This window comes from Ictalurus furcatus, chromosome 2, assembly GCF_023375685.1.
Source record: "Ictalurus furcatus strain D&B chromosome 2, Billie_1.0, whole genome shotgun sequence".
Taxonomy (NCBI): Eukaryota; Metazoa; Chordata; class Actinopteri; order Siluriformes; family Ictaluridae; genus Ictalurus; species Ictalurus furcatus.
In genome coordinates this window covers 15,285,730-15,307,934 of record NC_071256.1, presented here as the reverse complement: position 1 = coordinate 15,307,934, position 22,205 = coordinate 15,285,730, and the positions used below count along the sequence as shown (strand labels likewise).

Below are 22,205 nucleotides of genomic sequence, written 5' to 3'. Positions count from 1 at the left end.
GCATGAGGTGAGGTGTGTTGAAAAGCAGGAGAGCAGGACAGGAAATGAGTTGGGGAGAGAGAGACAGCAAGAAGGGGACAGTATGAAACAGAGCTGACGTCTCTCTCTCTCTCACACACACACACACACACACACACACACACACTCATATGCACATTTACACACAGTTCATAGTGTTTTTATTTTCTTCTTGTGTTTCAGGGTCCTGAGTTACTAAGTAAATACGTCGGCGAGTCTGAGAGAGCCGTGAGGGAGGTCAGTGCATTTTGTGTGCGCGAGTGCGCGAGCGAGTGTTTTTGTGAGTTCTGTTTAATCCGGTTTGTGTTTTTGATGTTTAGGTTTTCCGGAAAGCGCGGGCCGTGGCTCCCTCCATTGTTTTCTTTGACGAGATCGACGCTCTGGCTGTAGAAAGGAGCAGGTTTGCGTTCACACACTGTAACAAGCACTATACACTGTTTTTTTTTCTTTTGTTTTTGTTTTTTTTTCTTTTTCTTTCATGTATGAACTTTTTACACATGACAAACTAGTTTCATAATCAGTGTTTTATTGCAATTGTAAATTCTTGCACACTGATCCTACATAAACCTGTTTAACGTGAAATGTTTTAAGATACAACAAGCTTACAGAAACGTTCTGTGTATATCATTTACACACAATCATGTTCACATACAAAGCCATTTTTATCCCTCAAGCCCTGTCAACACAACAAAAGGTTTCACAGCAAATCTCTTATAACGCAGTAGACCATTTATGAAAAACCATTTCCACATGTGGAACAATGAGCCTGTTTCGGATTTGATAACGTGTTTATTAAAGCAGTTCACCAAATCACTTCCACGTATAAAATTCTTACACACAACACTCTTATAACAAACCAGATTTAGTTTTAGCAGCTTCAAGCATAATACTCGGTTTTATTTATAAACCACTGAAACTACATAGTCTGTTAAATTCTTGGTTTCGATTGGTCAAAAGGTGTTAATTATCTATAGCAGCACCTCTAACAATACATACACACTATATACCATACTATTATACTATATATATTAATATACTAATAACTATAAATGGATAAAAAGTACATGACTTTAATAAATAAGAACTTGTTAATGTTTGCAAATTTATGTTGTCCAAGATGAATAATGAATGAATAATTCTGGGTGTCCTGTTATACATACACATACCTTATTTTAGGTGCAACGTTGTTGCATGTAACAAGTTTATATCTGAAATTTCTTTATTGTGTATTAAGTGACACATCTGATTTTTTTGTACATTTGTTTATACCATAAACTGACTTGTCGTATACAAAAAAATAGGCATTTATACTTTAAATAGCTTTATTCCTCAGATACTAACAAAATTTAATAAGTAGTTTTTGTAAGAATGTACATACTAGATGTAACATAGCCATATCACCCTAAAGCTAAGCAGGGTTGAGCCTGGCCAGTACCTGGATGGGAGACCTCCTGGGGAAAACTAAGGTTGCTACTGGAAGTGGTATTAGTGAGGCCAGTAGGAGGTGCTCACCCTGTGGTCTGTGTGGGGCCTAATGCCCCAGTATAGTGACAGCGACACTATAATGTAAAAACAGCACAGCCTTTTGGATGATACGTTAAACCGAGGTCCTGACTCTCTGTGGTCATTAAAAATCCCAGGACACTTATCATAAAAGAGTGGGGGTATAACCCAGGTGTCATGGAGAAATTCCCCCATTAGCCCTTCTCTGTCATGGCCCCCTAATAATCCCCATCTCTGAATTGACTACATTACGCTCCTCTCCACCAGTAGCTGGCATGTGGTGGGCGTTCTGGTGCACTATGGCTGCCGTCACATCATCCAGGTGGATGGTGGTGGTGGTGGTGGTTTGAGGAGGTTTCCCGCCCTATACGATGTAAATCGCTTTGAGTGCCTAGCAAAGCGTTGTATATAAATCTAAGGAATTCTAAGAATTAGATACCAAAAAAAATGAATAGATTAAAAAAAAAAAATTAAAAAATGAACCAGTTTCAGATCTAATTTTGTTATACACACTAAATCAGTTTTAAATCTTAATTGGTATATACACAGATCTAAACTTGCATACAATAAACCAGTTTCAGATATACAGTATACACGCTAAACCAGTTTCAGATCTGTACACAGTTAACCAGTTTCAGATCAAAATTTGTTATACATAATAAATCAGATTCAGGCTGAAATTCATCAAACCATGTTTTGTCCAGTTTTGGATAAACCAGGAAACTCATTATTGGATGTATAGTTGTGTATATATAGATGTATAGTATAGTTTTGGATGTAAACTTATAATACACCAGTTTCAGATCTAAACTTTTAAATGGTCTAGTTGTTTTTAGATTGACCTACTTAAGACAATACAATAAACCAATTTTGTGTATTACATTTTCTTTGTGATATGTATAATATTACTAATTTAAATACACTTGCCAAATTAGCCTGCTCTACTTAATCCATTCCAACAGTCAGTTTTTGATGAAGCACAAATAAGTTTTGAATATAAACCACACATAAACTGCTTATATACAGAGTTAAATCTACCTTCATTCTGTCCTTGTTGACCCCCAACATCCTGCGTCTTCTGTCTCTGTTTGCTTGTCACTTTCCTTATATGGTCACAACTTCTTTGGTTCCCTTGCTGATCGTTTCCACCTGTTGTTTGTTCCCTGTGTTTAGTTTGTGTATACATACCCTCAGTGTTTTCTTGTGCGGTTGCGACGTCTTGCATGTTCATATGAATTTTGAAGATGTGTTTTTTCCTCGGTCTAGGTTTGGTTCCTAGTCCCTTGTGTTTACCTTTCTTTGGTATTGACCCTGGCCGGTATGTCTGGCTTTTGATTATGGATTGTCCCTCAGTGTTTTTACCAACCAGTGTTTTGTCCCCTACTTGGTATACCAACAATGATTACTACATACATACAATATATACAGTAAAGCACTTTTAGGAAGGACAAGTTTAGAGAAACTGTTTTTAAATCACTTTAATACACAACAATAGTGTTTTAGGTCTAACAGGGTATATATGTGTAGGAAGTAATTTGTACCTGAAACAGTTTTTTTTAATTATTATTATGTACAACAAATCAGCTTGAGGTATATACAACAAATCAACCTGTATTATGTGTGTTCGGGCAAAAGCATCTAATCCTTACTCTTAAGCGCTTACCCACAAACCAGTTATTAACCAGAAAACCAGCCTTAAAGAAACAACAAATCCCTTTCAGATAAACCAGTAACAGGTTTATGCTTGGCATACACAATAAACCAGTTTCAGACAAAATTTGTTATGCACAGTGAACTACTTTCAGATCCAGAGTTGTTATACCCAATAAACCAGTGTCCCATATAAACCTGTTATATACACATTAAACCAGTTTCAAATCTAAACTTGGTATACACAAAAAAAACTTGCATACAATAAACCAGTTTCAGATACACAGTAAACCAGTTTCTAATCTAAACTTGTTCTACACAATAAACCAGTTTCAAATTCATTAAAATTCACCTAAATTCATTAAAAACTTTTTTTTCCCCCTAGTTTTGGATAAACCAGGAAACTCTTTATAAACCATTTTTGTAAACTTCTTGTACACACTAAACCAGTTTCTAATTTTAAATTGTTATACACAATAAACCAGTTTCAGTTTTTAATGCATTATAAACCAGTTTTGGATGTAAACGTGTTGTAAACAAGTTTCAGATCTTAATTTGTTATATACGATAAACCAGTTTCAGATATAAACTTGTTATACACCATAAACTAGATTCAAATATAAACTTGTTATAAACAAACCAGTTTCAGTTTTAAACTCATAAACCAATTTCAGGTCTAAACTTGTTATAAACTACAAACCAGTTTCAGATCTGAACTCCTTATATATAATAAATCAGTTTAATATCTGAGCTATTTCAGTTCTAAACTCATTATATACTGTAACCAGTATATATACTTGTTATACATGATAGACCAGTTTTGGATCTAAACTTGCTCTGTATAATAAAACAGTTTCAGATCTAAACTCATTAGACAATAAACTAACCAGTTTCTGATCTAAGCTTGTTATACACAAAACCAGTTTCATATCTAAATTCAGTATATGCACAGTAAAACCAGTTTCACACCCAACCTTCTTGTACACAATAAACCACTTTCAGATCTAAACTTGTAATACACAATAAAGGAGTTTCCGATCTAAATGAATTAAAAACAGTAAGCCAGATGTAGATCTAAATTTATTATACATAACAAACTAGTTTCATATCTAACCTCTATACACTATACTATACACAAAAACCAGTTGCATCTAAATTTACTATACACATTAATCCAGTAATCTACACTTGTTATACACGATAAACCAGTTTACAATCCAAACTCTTTATTTCCAATAAACCAGTTTTGGATCTATACTCGTTATAAACAACCAACCAGTTTCAAAAGCATTATATTGTTCTAGTTATACACAGCAAATCAATTTTCGATGTTAATGAGTTTGAGATACATGCACAATGATCTCCTACATAAAAATCACAAATAAAATGATGCAACTCATAATGTATGTAAAGCACCTGTACGCAATAAACGAATATGGTTCTGAATGTTAGTATTTCATTATTGATTTATATGTGGATTAAAAAAAAAACTATTAAATGAAAACTATTAAATTTGACACACACACACACAAGCAGGAACATCTGTGCAGTAGAGACACGTACACACACAAGCATGTCTTTGTTTCTGTGGAGACAGATGGAGGAGAGAGTGGAATGGGGCATACTTCCTGTTCTCTCTCTCTGTGTGTGTGTGTGTGTGTGTGTGTGTGTGTGTGTGTGTGTGTGTGTGTTTAAAGGACAGAGAGTGTGTTTTCGTTCATCTTTAGTGCATGCTGTGGATCCTCTAATCTGTCCTTCTGTGTTTTTATGTTATAGGACACTTCTGTACACTACCTTCTGTGTTCTTTTACTATCCAGACATTTTGAACAAGTTAGGGTGCTTCGTTTCAAGTGTACTTGATTCTAGTACACACGATCATGCTACATACATGCAACTGAATAAATATGGGCTAGTAATATAGGCTATGTTTTATGTGTGCTTCATTCTGGTGCACTAAATCCTGTACACAACTTTTTACATAACCATTTTACTGTTCTACCAAAATAGGGACATCTTATTCAAGTGTACTTTTATTCTAGTGCCCACTGTGATGTGTTCCATACTCTGGTACTGACCAGATGGTAATCTAAGGCACTTGTTTTCAAGTGTACTTCATTCTAGGGCACTTTTTTGGTGAGCTTTCAGTAACATTACATGTCTTACATGATGGGGCGCTTTGTTTTAAGTGCACTTTATTCTATTTTTCTAGTTTTCAACATGTTAGGCCTCTTGTTTTAAAGTGTACTTCATTCAGGTTGGACCCTAGATACCTTTTTAATTCCTTTTCAAGTGGCCTTTGTATTAGGGCACTATATACCACAATTAAAGACTATGAGAGAGAGAAAGTGTGTGTGTGTGTGTGTGTGTGTGTGTGTGTGTGTGTGTGTGTGTGTGTGTGTGTGTTTTTCTTGTCAGCACTCTGATACTGCAGCCACTTTATTTATTAAAGCAATGACTGGGCCAGAACTAATAAACACACACTTTATAGCTTCACTTGACTTCACTTGACCACACACACACACACACACACACACACACACACACACTCACACACACACACTGGGTTTGCTGAGTCAGCTTTCATTTTGTGAATTGAGTCAGATTAAGGGATTGATGCATTTGTCTATATTTCACACACACACACACACACACACACACACACACACTGTTCTTAAAGCTTTATATGTTTCTGATAAAAGGATTTAGCATCCTTCTCTTCAGTGATTTATGCATGCCTACGTGTCGCATATAGATACTTACTGAAAAGTGTTTTATTCCTCTCTCTCGCTCTCTCTTTTTTTTTTTTTAATCTGTTTATGGCTACATTAAATCATTACATGTTGTGGAATTTCCATGGAACAAGATAGATCCTGTTATAGCAGGTATAAACAGTCGTTCCCTTTTTTAAAGTCATATTTAAGTTAATAAGACAAACCAAAAACAGTTTGTCATGTTACAGAGTGCCATAAAACTTACAGCTTTACCTCTGACAGTGGAGATTCCTTCCAAAAATCTCACCATATCAATAAGCACACGTTTTTAAATCTGTTTTTGTGGAGCACCCACCACACAAGTTCCCGTGTACGTTGTTACTCTAGAAATAAGAATGGAATGGAATGGATGGAATAATACATACCACAGTGCCAGTAATACATAATAAAGCCTTATGTGTGTGTATATGTGTGCGTGTGTGTGGTGATTTTGTTTTTGTTTCTCACGCGTGTGTTTTAGCTCGTCCCGCTCGAGCGGAGTGGCCGATCGGGTGTTGGCGCAGTTGCTAACAGAGATGGACGGAATCGAACAACTTAAAGACGTCACGGTTCTTGCCGCCACCAACAGACCAGACATGATCGACAAGGTAGGCCCTTCTGTTCAGGTGCACTACTTTGTAGTGTACTTCATGCTGTTGGATGAAGCACGTCCAACCATAACTACATATTACTGACAGGTTGATTGTAGGGTTCATTGTTTGTTCTAGTGCGCACTAAGCTGTAGCATGCTACATGTGTACCTCCTTCTAGTGCACTATACTATTACACTACAGTAAGTCCCTTCTTTTTAAGTATAGTTCATTTTTAGTGCATTTGAGAAGTATGTAGTGTGTAACAGCACTAAAACTAAAATGAAGCGTACTGAAATCTTAAAACTCCATTTTTCTTGTCAAGACCTAAACGATTGTAGTAGGGGATTTGTTTACAAGAGTACTTCATTCTAGTGCACTAGACTATGTACTATTTTTATCACTGGACTTTTGTGACCGTTAGCACCTATTTAAATTTTTTTGAAGTGTGCTTCATTTTAGTGTGTTCTAAGCACCTTGTAAACGATGTAACTGTAGTGCACACTACACTGGTTTGTGTTAAGCTCAAGACAGCAAGATCGTTTCTCGTGCGTGTGTGTGTGTGTGTGTGTGTGTGTGTGTGTGTGTGTGTGTGTGTGTGTGTGTGTGTGTGTGTGTGTGTTACTGTTGATTGACTTGCCCCTCCTCTCGACCCTCAATGACTTCCTCCTGCCCATGTGGTTTTTGGAGCCATGCTGTGCGTCTGTTACAGCTGTCAACCTCCTTTTGGAAAGTTCTTTTGGATTTTTTTATTCATTTTATTTAATTAATTTTTAAAAATGGAAGAAGAATTAATCCAATTAATTTGAATATGCAAATGAGCCTATGATGTCATACTGCCAGAGTAAGATGGTTGGCTAGACAGCTTCTGGAAGGGATTACTGTCTCTGGGTGACTTCTATAATGACACTTTTTTTTTTTTTTTTTTTTACACGTTTGTGATAAAACTCTATGTTTAGAATAACGCAGGACGAGCGAGTTTCCACCGGGTTGTTTTTCCTATGAACCCAGACATTTGCGACACGCACACACATGCACGCCACCGAAAACCACACGAGCAGGAAGAAGTGTTTGGGGTCCGAAAGAAGGAGGATGTCAATCAAGAGGAACACTGATGTAGCAGGATACTGCTGTCTGTTTATTTGTTCAGCGTTGAAAGAGAGTGAATGATTAAAGAAAGACAGGGAAAGAGAGAGAGAGACGGGTAATAGAAAGACAGAGATAGCCAGCCAGATAGATAGAGAAACAGTGAGACAGGTGCTCTGTTGTTCATCTACTCTTAAGTGTGTATGTCAAGCGTTTCTGCATTGGGACTTAGAGTCTTTTTCCTCTGTGTGCCCACACACAAAATCTATCTATCTATCTATCTATCTATCTATCTCTCTCTCTGTGTGTGTGTGTACAAGGTGAAATCTTCCATGTTCTTCTTCACCTTTGCCCGCGATGAGCACAGCCTACTCCATTTTTATTTGTCGATCTTATATATGCAAACATATTTATACTTTTTAAACTGTTTTAAATTAAGGCTGCTTTTGCACTTGAGAAAAATCGATGGGTAAAATTCTTTTAGTGCTCGTATATTTAAAAACAAAAAAAGCAACAACCACAAACTACCCAAACAAACAAAAAAAACCCAGCTAAATGTGACGTGCACACTGTAATTATAACAACGCTCTTATCAGTTCTAGCTAGTATCGATTAAGGCCCTGTTTACACTAGTGCGTTTTCGTTATAAAACGGCATTTTAAAATGAAAACGATCCTCGTCCACGATGGCGTTTCCTCTGTGTTTCAGAAACAATCTCCGTCCACACTACACAACCGAAAATGTGTGTCACATTACCATTCGTGCACACTGGGCATGCGCATACAAGTGTACACAGGAATTTGGCTTCCTGTAGGGTTTACACTGCTTGAAATGAGATTTGTTGGTGATTGCTCTAATTGTTGCTCGCCTCTTGTGCATGTAGGCGGCTGCAGTATTATAAAATACAGAATTTAATGGCTGCTAAGAATGACCACAAAGCCAGAAAAGTTGCGGTTCAGTCTCCGTGTCGTTCGTTTTCAAAAGTCTTCGTTTTCGAGGGTCGAAAACGCCGGAGTAGTGTAGATGACAGGTGTAACCGTAACAAAAATTATGCATTTTAACATGAAAACGCACTATTTTAAACAGGGCCTAACTCGCCTAGCTAGCTATCTACAGGGTGTCCCAAAAGTCTGCATACATAGGGGAAATTAACACAAAGCGAGTGATGTGGCCGAATCATCGATGGAGATTATTAGATAAGGGCCAGTGGGGGAATTTCACCAGGGTTACACCACTACTCTTTATGAGAACTGTCCTGGGATTTTTAATGACCACAGAGAGTCAGGACCTCGGTTTAACGTCTCATCCGAAAGGCCGTGCTGTTTTTACAGTATAGTGTCCCTCTCACTATACTGGGGCATTAGGCCCCACACAGACTACAGGGTGAGCGCCTCCTGCTGGCCCTCACTAATACCACTTCCAACAGCAACCTTAGTTTTCCCCAGGAGGTCTCCCATCCAGGTACTGGCCAGGCTCAACCCTGCTTAGCTTCAGTAGGAAACCAGCCGAGAACTGCAGGGAGATATGGCTCTGGCAAATATCCCTATCTCCTTCTTCTCTTTTTTTTTATTTTTTAAGTTTTTTTAAAAACGATCCCTCCATCACTTTCTATACTTTTTAGCACAAGATTTTCTTTAGAGAAATGCATGTCTAGTTTTTTATTTTTTAATTTAGCTCCCCTATTAGAGCGAGCGAGAGAGAAAGAGGAAAAAAATTCATCAGAGAAATGTCCAGTAGGGGGTGCTCTGATCAGTTGACAATCACTAGGAAAGAATAATGAGTTCTTTTTCTTTACTATAGTGTGTGTGTTTGTGTGTGTTCTTAATATTCCTGTCCTATAATGGGTCTCTCTCTCTCTTTCTCTCTCTCTCACACACACACACACACACACACACACACACACACACACAGTACATTTTTATTGACTGGATATGATCGGCGGATACGGTCTGGTTATTTTCAACTGTACTTCATTTTGCCATGCGTTTACTAGCTGTAAGTGATTGGCAAGGCTGAACACTTATTTGATTTAATATGTGTTCTACTACACTACAAACTACCAGCTGTACTTGATATAGAACATGGTTTCAAGTGTGTTTTATTCTAGTGCACACTACACTCTAGGTCACTATAAACTATTTTAATAACTGTACATTAAAAGCAAGTTAGGGCACTTGTTTTCAAGTAGACTGTTTCAAGTGCACACCCTCTTAGAGGTGCCATTTTATTTTTATTTTTAGGACTGCACTCAAGTAAGGCCCTAAATTTAGTGTACTTCACTCTACTGCTCACTGCTTTCTAGCACATTCCAATATAGGACACTTAGTTTCAAGTGGACTTTTACTAGTGTATGCTACACTGACTGAACATCAACAAGGTATGTTTGAGGTACAAACAAACAGATTTTTACTAGCTACATGTGATCTGCCATCTAGGGTCCCTCTTTTCAAGTGTACTTCATTATACTGCACATCATGTACTTAGGTGCTACGCTTTTACTAACTGCTCATTTTGGGTGATGTTGCGTCCCTCTTTTCAAGTGTTTTCCTGCATATATAGAACTTGTTTTTTCAGGCCCGCTGTGCTGTTGAATACTAGATACCTGGCGAGTACCAGGACCTTTCTGTTCAAGTGTGCTCCATTCTACTGAATTGTATGCTTTAGATTACTTTCTACACTGATATCTTTTCACATTGCGGGAACTCGAACACAACTATTACAAAAGGTGCAAACATTCACTGATACTCAAGAAGGCAACATAATTCATTAAGAGCCAGGGGGGTGTAAACTTTTGAACAGGATGATTTGTGTAAATTGTTATTATTTTGTCTTCTGGGAATCATGTAAATATGTCAAATGTAGCTTTTGAAGAGCAGAACTAAATGGAAAAAAAGATCTTTAAACAAAATAATAACAATTTACACTGATCATCCTGTTCAAAAGTTTACACCCCCCTGGCTCTTAATGAATTATGTTGCCTTCTTGAGTATCAGTGAATGTTTGCACCTTTTGTAATAGTTGTGTATGGAAAAGCAAAGAATGCGCAGTATCTGGAGGATTTTTCTGAAGAACAGTGGGCAGTTTAACTTCTCAAGACAAACAAGGGTCACATGAACAACTATCACAAAACATAAAACAATCATTGATCATCCAGGTAACAACACACAGCATTAAGAGACCAGCGTATGTAAACGTATGACCTCAACTGTAATGGGCTAAGCTGCTAGTCAGATTCTAGCTAATGGTAAATATAGCACAGATTGAATTGTTGTCATCGTTTTAGACAGTTTTAAATGCACAGTACAGTACTTTTCCCATGAAAACATGACATTCACTTAATTTCATCAGTTAAAACATTTACTTTTTAATACTTGAGTACATTTAAAAGTAGCAACTTTTTAACTTTCACTTTTTTAAACTTTTTAACTTATTAAATGATAAGATTTGAACCGGTCATCTATCCTTTCTCTTAGTTATAATTTCTCAGTACTTTCACTTAGATATCATTTCAGTGCAGACTATACTGTTATACGTGAAATACTTTCATAGTGGACAGACATGATCAAGAAATTAGAGCACTTCTTTGCAAATGTACTTTGCATTTAGTGCACTTTTTTTTGCTTCCACAGAATTTACTCTTTTACTGTCATTTGAAATAATGAACGACTCCTTTGCTTTACAATACTGTGCCTACCATTTTACGATCTCGAAGTCAGGGACACATTAAGGAACTTCCTTGTATGCACACTTCATTTAAGTACACACCGTGCTGTAACACATTACATACTTTCTTACTGGACAGACATTAGAAAATAGGGCACTTCATTTTAGTGCACTCGGAGGTGTTTTACATAGTCCAGCAGGTTAGGGCCCTTCATTTCAAGTGTACTTCTACAGTACTAACCTGACATAGTCACACAAATTAGGCCCAATCTCTTTAAAGTGGACTTTATTCTAGTCATTTAAAAGTATAATTTGGGTTTCAGTTGAACTTTTTTAGCTCATTATTGGTTAAAAAGTGTGTGTGTTATGCAGTTTTGCCCTTGCATCTTAGCGTGTCCCTTTCCTTTGTTATTTTCCTCGCGTGTGTGGCAGCAGTTAAAGGATTTGCGTTCTTTTTTGTGTGTTTAATCTGAGGTTTTAATCTTTTGTGTTTCATTGCCATGTGTGCGAGTGTGTGTGTGTGTTTAATCTGAGGTTTTAATCTTTTGTGTTTCATTGCCGTGTGTGTGTGTGTTTAATCTGAGCTTGAATAATTGTTCCTTCCCAAACTGGACCACTTTAAAAAAAAAAATTTTCAAATGACCACCGTGGCGTCCCGATGCAATTTAAAATTCTCCACACTTGATTATGAAGTTACACACTGTGACCCATGTGACCTTTCATACTTCAGAATGGCACAGAACAGAAGAATGATAAGGGGAAAAAATGAGAGGAGAAAAAAAGTGAGGTGGATGAAATGAAAAGGTTTTTCACTAATTGCCTCTTAAGAGCCTTGAGCTGACAGGAGAAAGGAGAGAAAAAGGAGAGCGTGAGGGTTAAAAGGCAAACCGTGAAATGGTGACTTGGAGGTGTGTGTGTGTGTGTATACATGAAGGATTGCTGCTTTTGTGAGGACCAAATGCCCCATAATGATAGGACTATGTGACAAGTTGGACCTTGTGGGGATATTTGAGTTGTCCTCATAAAGAAAGGTGCTATTTTACAGGATGTCCAAAATGTCCAAAAAAAAGTCTTTGTTAGGGTTCTGGGGTTAAAGTACAGGTTAACATAAGGTGTTTTTAGGTTAAAGTGATGATTCATCAAACAATAAAAAGTTCACCAAGTTCCTAAATGTAGTCATTTAGCACAAAACTAAAGATACAAACCTCAGAGAATAAACATGCATAATGTTGGCTTTGTAATAACAGAGCGTATTTTTTTTTTTTTTTGTATTTAAGTTAAAAGTTAAATTTGGAGCTATCTCCATTTTATACAATATCATCTCCTTTGAAAGCTAGAAAGTAGTGCAAAATTGTGCCAGATAATTGGACGTTATGTGGATGAAAATAGAATGAAAATATTGTAGAATTAAACAGTACCCAAATTCTTTACTCAAGTCAAAGTGCCATGATCAAATTTACATAAAAAGTTTGTTAACGTGTGAACATAAACTTACAAGAAGGACACCTAAAAGAAAAAGTCGCCTTCTTCAAATCGCACACTGGTTTCAGTAATGGTAAATTACTAACAAATCTGTTCTCTTTATTAGTAAATAAATGGATAGCTAACAGCTTTATTCCTAATCTTGCACGTTAGCTAGTATGATAATAGTTAAGATAAGATAATACTTTTCCACATAAGGGGAAATTAGAGTGAGGATAATTCTACGGAGAGTTCTAACGATACAATATAACTGAACGCTAATAGCTACCTGGCGCAATGTGAATATAAATTGTACCTAGCAGCAGATAGTTTCCAGTGCTGAGTATTTAGCTTATGGCTGAGATGACATCTGGCCTTCAGTTTGGAGCTAGAACAGTCGTAAAAGGCAGTTCTGATCAGTGTTTTCTTTTAACTTGTTGTAGTATTTTACTGATTACAAAGTACAGAAAAGTCATACACTTCTAGCCATACGCATGAAGAAAAAATCCCAAGGTCTTCAGATATTGTGCAAGTCAGTGAAACACTGTATATTTTGACTCCAAGATGTCATTTAGACTATGTTCAGAACTGTGCATACAACAACACTTGTAGTTCGAAAACATATTTTATTATCTAGATAAAAAAATAAGGATAAAAGTAATATTGTGTCTAAATAAAGGAAATTCATGACAAGACTGTCTGAGCTCAAATTTTCTCACCAGATAATAACACAACCTAGTCACAATCAATCAAGCAGTGCAATGTAAACAAAAAAGGCTACAACAAAATCTAATTATTATATAATAACCATAAATAATAGGAGTTAATTCAGTAGCACTTGATATTAAGGTCCCCTTAGCTAACATTATTTACTGCATTAGTTAACATGAACAAACCATGAATTTCACCATTAATTAAAGCTGCAAGCAGCATTTTCAGGGGCCAAGCGCTCAGACTCGGTGAGCTACGCATTCACAGATGCACTACAGTTGTTGCATAAGTGATCACAAGAAAGCAGAGCCATAACTATAGGAAACGAATTCAAGAATGATTTGTTTCACGCATTTGCCTGTCCGTTATGGGAGATCAGTGTTGAGTATCAGAGTTCCTTTGATATCTTTTGATTAGACGGGTCTCAAAATTATGTGAGCCAAATTTGGTTAAGATTGGACAAAGTGTGGAGGACGAGTACCAAAAATGGCACTAAGTTGGAAGCATTTTTGGCATGTTATTGTAACTTTTGAATAGTAAGTTGTGCTATCAGAAAATTTGTTGCATAGAGCCAGGGAATCCAGGGATTCCTGGCTTTTATATTTTGGACACATGGTTCAAAAGTTATGACCATAAATGTACTTCCAAATCAGACCCAAATTTGACCCGATGGTGGCACTAGAGCGTTGGCAGTATTTGGCCCAAATTTGGTCTGAATGTTTATTAGACCCTCCCCAATCAGTGTGTCAAATTTCACAACTTTTACACAACATGGTTTCACAACATGGTTCTATTGGCTGCCATAGACAACCTAGCCAGAAGAAGAAGAAAAGGTAGAATAACAATAGGATGCCTACACACCTTCAGCGCTTGGCCGCCTAATAAGTTGTTACTTTGTTAACATTACTTATTACTAAAGTTAATGCATGTATTAATTCAAGTGTATTTGAATGTTAATAAAAGACACCTGCAATTATTAAAGATGTAAAGATAAATTAGCAATTATTACTAATAACATTGATAACTTACTTAACTGTGGTGTTCAGGTGTAAATATAAAAACTTTATTCAGCCTCAGTTCTGAATTTGACCACTTAACAACCACAAGCATGTGTGTTAATGTGTTAAAGTGTTAATGTTGGGCTTTGCAAAATGATTTTTTTTTTTTTTTTTATTGATGGTATGATCATTGGTAAAAAAATGGAAATGTTTTCTTTAGTTGGGATGACAGTTCTATCTGCCACGTTTTACAGCTTTCGGTTCTGTAAAAAAGAATTATGAGGCATTCTTCAGATTTGTCCAAGATGTCTGTGGTGCCACTTTATCTTGAGAGCAAAGCCCCCCCCCCCCCCCAAAAAAAAGGCAGCGTCTTCTCGTTTCGACCCCTAACACGAACTCTGTTCTTCATAACAATATTACGCATGTTGAATATTGCGGTACGCTGTATAAGCGATTATCAATACAAAGCCTGCACATTTTTTTGTGTTGAAGTTTTCAAACCAGCTGTTCCAGTTGTCAGATTTCAGCAGAGAAGCTTAAGCTTGAAAATTCATTCAAGAAAAAAAAAGAAGGGAAAACCACATAATGTGAGGCGGAACCGCAGCGGTAGTGTGTGTTTTGGTCCAAAAATCTTCCCGGAGGAGATCCATAACCCTCAGAAACCGCCAGAGGAAGTGTGTTATTTGTGCAGAACCGGAATTCCACCACATTCACGTGGAGGAATGTGAATAGGTGATATGTTTGTATTGTGTTGTTAACATCTTATGATATAGTGTTTCTTTAAATAATACTTGACAGAAATATAATATAATATTTATTTATTTATTTATTTATTTATTTATTTATTTATTTGTCGAGGCTTTATATACCGACTGTAGCTGTCATTATAATGGCCAATTTATCAGCCTGCAGGATCACACTCTTAACTTCCAGTAACGTCACAATGTAGGTGAGGTAAGTAAACTCAAGCAACTCAAAAGAATTCTAAAGCATCCATCATTCTGTGACTGTTACAATTGTGGACTCAAACAATAATTAAATTGAAGTGCCTCGATACACGAATCACTTGATAGAGACGAGTGAAAACAGGCATATAGCTAATCACGCGTCCTCGCATGATGCCCTGACATGCTTGCAGAACCGTGGTCATGGGAGTTAAACCTCTTGTGAGCGATTGTGGCTAAATTAGCTTGGCTTATTACAATATTAAACCCTTAAAACCTTGCTTATTAGCTATTTTATTTATATATATATATATAATATATATATTTATATAAACTGCCTGAAGTTGTGTAGTATTTATGTTTGTGGCCTACTTAAGAGCATCTTTAAGAACTCTGACAAAAATTGTTGGTTAGGGTATGTGTGTGTGTGTGTTCTTTAACAATGTGCATAAAGGGGTTGTGTGTTTTCAGAACCCATTTATGCAAAGTGTTTAAGAACCAAACTTTACATCCTGAGGGTGTGTGTGTATGCATGTGTGTGTTTGTTCAGGAGAAGGATCCCCAGGCAGGTATCAAACTTCAAGCAGCGTATTAGTGTCATATTTCTGACAACAGCGCCTCAGAAGGCCTCCTGCTCTAGCGCGTCAACAGCTAGAACAGTCTCCAAGGTTCTCTCCGCTTTTCCAACACACTTTCAATGCACAAAAAAGCACAAAATGCTCAACTTCTATATTAAAATGATTGTATAATGAAATACTTTAAGGGCTGAGATGAGTAGTAGTGTGAGTGTGGGATATGGGGTTTTCATGGCCTACTTATTCATGTTTGCAAGGACCAGATCTTTGTGGGGACCAGAGGTCCCCATTAAACTGGGAATATAGAATAGTTTTGACATTGTAGGAACTCTGTGTGTATGCACAAATCGGCAGGTCTTTGAGTGGATCATTAAGATTGGAATACATAGTGGATTTGACATAGTGGGGACTCTGTGTGTGTGTGTGTGTGTGTGTGTGTGTGTGTGTGTAAGTCTTTAAGTCTTTGTATAGTTCTTTGCTGTGTTCTTTCAGTGTTGCATTTGCTGTTTTACTAAAACTCTGTAGTTATGTCATTGTGCCTTGCTTTTCCAACACTTCTTGTACTTTGTGTAGTGGTGTGTATTGCGTAGTGGTACGTTGCACTGTGACCTTGGTGTAGAGCGCTCAGGATTGGAGGGATAATGAAATCTATTTGACTTTATGACAGGGTGGAAGTGTGTGTCTCAAAAGTGTGATGAATGGACAATTAGAGGATGCGTTCCTCTCGTTTGTGTGTTTCTGAAACACAAAATACTTTTGTCGAGGATCCAAATACATCTGTGTGACAGATTAACAATGCCGTGTCTGTGTGATCCTATTCTGTACCTCCCGAATAGGATCTTATTGGATCTTTTCTGTTATGGCTGTAAATACAGCCCCATATAAAAGGTTTTTCGGTGGGGGAATTTCTTGCGTTGAATGGAGTCATTTAAAAAGCTCACGCGGGCGTTTTACACGCACGCCGACGTGTAGCTGCACGACTCCTCTGTGAAAGGAGGAAGCAGATCCGGCGGCTCACGGAGGCAGCTGTTAAAAACGCTGATATTGAACTAGCCTTTTCATAATCCGTATTCCGTGAGCCGCCATCGTGTTCTTCTCTCCTCCTCCTTTTCAGCCGTTGAAAAATGGCCCGAGCGGGCTTTAGATGATACAAAAGATTAGCCAACACACACACACACCACTTCCGATGCCGGGCTTAGAGGAGGAGGAGGAGGAGGAGGGTGAGGGGGTGGGGGTAGAAAGAGAGAGAGAGAGCAAGAGCCAGAGAGAGAGAGCAGGAAATGAAGGGCTTTTGTGAGCTGATATCTGGCAGCGTGTAGCGTCTTGCCTCCTGGCCGGACCACCGGGCCTTTGGAATGCCTTCAGCTCAGGAAATCTCTTTGCACATACAAAACACACACTTACACAAGTGCGCTCTGTGTGTGTGTGTGTATGTGTGTGTTTAATACACTTGGATGATAATTAGAATGAATGATCCGGAAAAAAATATCTAGCCATTTTTTTCTGACCGGGATTGTGGTCGAGATTATTTTCTACAAAAGGTTCAAACCAGTATATGATATCAAACATCTGCTAAGCATCATTACCCGCTTGTCCTGTGCTGACATGATAAGAATCATAATCAGAATCACTCGTACCATTGTTTGTATCCGACCATAGCATTCAACATTAAAAACAAGTGTCATGACGAGGGAAGGGAAATAAAGTGATCTTAATTAGATTTTAAAACGGGAGGAGGAAAAAAACCATGTTAACATTGACACAGCTCTGTCATGTTGTATTTTTTACTTACCCTGCTTTTAAATCCCACGTTGTCCAAAAATCAAGCAGTATATTACAGTCCCACCATAATCTACTTCTTTGTAATATATATAGAAGTGTTTTTTGTATGCAAAATTGAAAAAAAAAAAAAACCTACTGTTGGATATTAAAGCTACTTAAATCACAAGATCATATGTCCTACTGTTATTGTACATAAGTATAGTTTTACCTTGAAACGTGTTTTTTGCAAAACTTTGTACGTAGCTCTTAAGACTTTTAGAATTTTAAAAAGATTTTTCTTTTTTTTTTGCAAATCAAATACAAAACTAGTTTCACTTTGCATATTTGTTCTGAAAACATTCTACTTAACGATCTTTAAGAATTTTAGAATTTAAAACCCTTTTTTTTCTTTGTTGTAAATCAAATACAAAAATAGATTCAGTTTACATATTCGTTCTTAAAATGTTCTACTTAACTTTCTGTAAGATTTTAGAATTTAAAAAAAGTTTTTATTAAAATCTAATACAAAAATAGTTTCGCTTTGCATATTCGTTCATATTCCTAAGTCTTTGCGTTAAGGTGTAGAGATGTTTCTAGGCTACTTTAGTTATTTTAGCTCATTTTTGTTACTTATTAGCTATTATTTATTATTTACACTGTTTATAGTTATTTATTTATAGTAAATTTTTTAATTAATTTTTAGTAATTTCTTGAGTAGAAAATATTAATTTTGCTGTTATAAATGCAGTACAAATTGTAACAGCTTGTGATGTATGTGTGTTTTTCCTCTATATATCAACAGTGCAAATGCAAACGATCTTTGTTTTAAAAGCTTTTAATTCTTGATGTTTTTTTATTTAGTTAGAGATTACTTTTTAAACCACATCATTAAAGTGTACACCTAACAATGAAGGCACCATTAGGCATTGAAACAGTTGTGTATACCTTTCTGTGCAAGTCAACACCTCCAAATCCTGTTCCTACACACACACACACATACACACACATACACAGAGAGAGAGACAGACTAGATAATCAGTCTACACCTGTGAGGATTGCAGCAGGGGCTTGTGGGAGGGGCAGTCATCTCAAATAATACCCCTATTGTCTACCCCATAACGCTGGGAACTACCCCAGACCCCTTTCCATTACCACCCCCCCTCCCGACACCATATTACAGGTGGATTATGGGTAAGTTTGAGGATTTGGACAGGACCGAGGAGATTCAGTAACGTTTTTTTTTCTCCCTCCTTGTCCTGAAAGTGGCACATTTCCTTAATGGGAAGCCAAATCCGAACAAACAGGGGCTTTTTTGTCACTAGCAGTGGGGTAACAGAATCCTGCCATAGTGCCCTAATCTGCCCCGTCATCTCGGCCTCCGTTTCACACGGCCATTGTGGCAGGAACGAAATTGATCCTGCAACTTTTGCCAAAAAGAGATGTATTTCTGCCTCGTAGCAGTCTGATACACACCTACATAGCTTTTTAAGCCAAGAGAAGCTCAGTGTGTTGTATCACATCATCCCTACAGCTTTCACTGCATAAGAACACTCTTCTTCAAGGGATTTATCATTTGGCATTTTATACCCTTCTCAAGGGTCAATTCATTAGCAATGAAATTATTCTTACTGATAGTAATAATAATACTAAACAGTTAATCTGTCCTAGCAGCTCTTGGAGGTTTTTTTTCCCCTTTGCTCTCACTATTAAGATTCATCACTGTAACTTAAAACGCATATTAGCATATAGCCATATACATATTCCCAGTTGCTTGGAGGACGTCAACGCACATGTGATTTAATATCGGATTTCTAAAAAAGGTGTGCAAGCCCGAACAGGACGGCAGACATGTTCGCTTCCAAGAAAAGCAAGATTAAAAACGTGAAAACCGAGAAGTGCAGCTTTGTTACGGCAAGAGATTTGAGATAATGACGCCACCTTAATGTAAATCGGAGCGTTCAGTCGATCGTTGTATTTTGAGAAACGTTTAAGAAGAGTAAATTCTTTGCATGTTAAAAAGATACTAAAAGAGACGGTATTGGACTAGTGCGATACCTGAGAAGTTGTTCAGGATATGATCATTTTGCTTTAAAGTCCCTGTGAAGTGCATTGTAACATGCAGCGTTATTCGGTGTGTTGACGTAATTTCCATTGAAACACGAAGTCAAGGCAGGACATATCGAGTGGCTTCTCCCCCTTTTTAAATAGCCAGTAGCATTTCGCTTACCTCACAGCCTGGGCTAAGCCGTACTTGATGTTGGGGGTAAACGCTTCAGATTCTCGAGAGCATTTGATTGGACAGAAAATCTGATCAGAACCTGAAGTGCAAAATGATGTCATCAAAATTGTTGATCCGTGTCGGTGGTAGAACAAGACTGTAAATTTTGAATGCGTATATCTTTGAAATGCGAATTTTGTGAATGTTTTGGACCACACTAGCTTATAGATAACCTTAAACGTCTCATACAACAGATTTACATGCATCCAAGGTCAAAAAACACTTTAATGTGTTCATAATTTAAACTGCAGCATTACCTTTTTTGCCCTTGTGACACAAACGACTCGTTCAATGATCCGTTCTAAAGGATTCATTCTAAACTCCTCCTTTCAATGAGCATACTCTGCTCTGATTGGTCAGATGTCCCAGTCTGTTGTGATTGGTCTACCGCTGTCAGCGTGTGTAGAAAAGGAAACGCCCACTACCATAACCAATTTCAGCTCCGTCTGTCAGCGAGCAGCCATGAAGACCAGAGGCGGGGCTTTTTGTTACAAACCTACGTAGGTTAGTACAGGAAGTAAGTCTGGAATTACTAACGACTCGTTTCAGCTGTTCAGAATCGCTTCCTTCTTTTGGGAGTCAGTAACTTCGTTTGTCATGCACTTTGATTTTTGAAACTTTGCAGACGTTTTTACATTCACAAACAGCTCTATAACACACTAGATGAAAGGTAATATTTGAAAAAAACATAATAGGTCCACTTGAAGGTTGAGATATTCATACTAAAAGCCACCAAATTTTGATTTAAAACAAATCTTATTACATGGCATGCAAAGGTCTTTTTTTTTTTTAAACTAATGACTTCTCTATACTTTTTGATCAGAAGTTGTTGATTCATTTTCTAGAACAGCAGCTCTGATGGTAGTTCTGGTTGGTTTATATTAATGTGCTCGGCCTAATACGTTATGATTTCCATAGTAACAGCTTGCACATGGAAAAACCTGTAATATTTTGATATGCTGAAGTTTTCTGTGAAGCAACATTCATATAGAATTTTTGGAAGGAGTCTCTAGTGTTGAGGTAAAGCATTAGCTTTAAGTTTTATGCCGTGGGAAAGTCTTCAGATTGGAGAATTTTACAGTTTCCCAGTAACATGACCATCTGCATGTTTGTGTGTTATTAATGTCAAAAGCGATTAGAGAAAAAAATAAATGCTTCTAAATCAATGTTAAACAGCTATAGTGTAAGTGTTGACAGGAACTATGTTGATTCATGGACCTTCCACAACAATTATATGTTACTCTATACGGATAAAATGTATGACTACTTGTTCTTAATAAAACCTTTTTTTTTTGTAATTGTTGCTGTGGAATAAGAGAAAGAAATTGTCAAGTTTATTTATCATTTGTGCAATATGTCAAGACAAATGTGCACTGTAAATATTTATGATGATGGCTCAGGTAAATTGCTAATAAATAGCATAAGGCACAGCGAATGCCAAAAAAAAAACAATCTAACAGCATAATTTAAATAAAAATATTATTGAAATAGAGCACGTTCAAAGCAGAATACGATGTGGAAAATAAAATATAGAAATAATTAAGTGGAAAAGCAATGAGTAGTATAAAAATTATGCCCCTGAAGCTAGCTGAAGAGTTCTGTCAGCTGATATACTAACGCTAACGGTGCTAACAGTGAAACTATCAACTGTAAATGAAGAAAATGTTGCATAGATAGTATAGCCTGTATCTTAAGCTACAACTTGTATACGCATCAAATCACTGTGGAGAGTTACACGGCCATTAGCTTGTACAATATACAAATAAAATATACATGATAAATGCAAGTAGTGTAAAATTAGCATTGCTTTTAAAGAAGTATTGCCCCTAAAAGTTTGAACTAGCCGAGAGTTCTGTCAGTTACAAGGCCATTAGCTTTTACAATATACAAATAAAATATACATTATAAATATTTGGGGGGGGGGGGGCAATATCAGTTGTGTAATATTAGCACTGATTCAAAACAAAACACTAGAAATATTGCTCCTAAAACTAACCAAAGATTTCTGTCAGCTGATATGCTAATGGTGACAGTGCTAACTGTAAAACTATAGATGTAGATACTGTAGTCTGTATCTTAAGTTGCAACTAGTAGAAGCATCACATCGCTGTGGAGACGTACAGTACTAGCTTGACGCTAAAGCCCCTGGTATGCTTATATGCTAGCGTGTGCGCACGGTCGTACACATAGCCTTTCAAAGTATACTCCATTTGAGA

At 37.0% G+C, this 22,205-nt stretch overlaps 1 protein-coding gene across 1 annotated transcript in view; it reads left to right on the top strand.

The window, feature by feature from the left end:
* Positions 1-22,205, top strand: part of spata5 (spermatogenesis associated 5) — a 105,047-nt gene that overhangs the window by 27,143 nt on the left and 55,699 nt on the right. Inside the window, exons 12-14 of the mRNA XM_053649933.1 lie at positions 202-255; positions 339-418; positions 6,404-6,530. Coding sequence (XP_053505908.1) covers positions 202-255; positions 339-418; positions 6,404-6,530 — 261 coding nt within the window. The remainder of the gene's footprint in view (positions 1-201; positions 256-338; positions 419-6,403; positions 6,531-22,205) is intronic.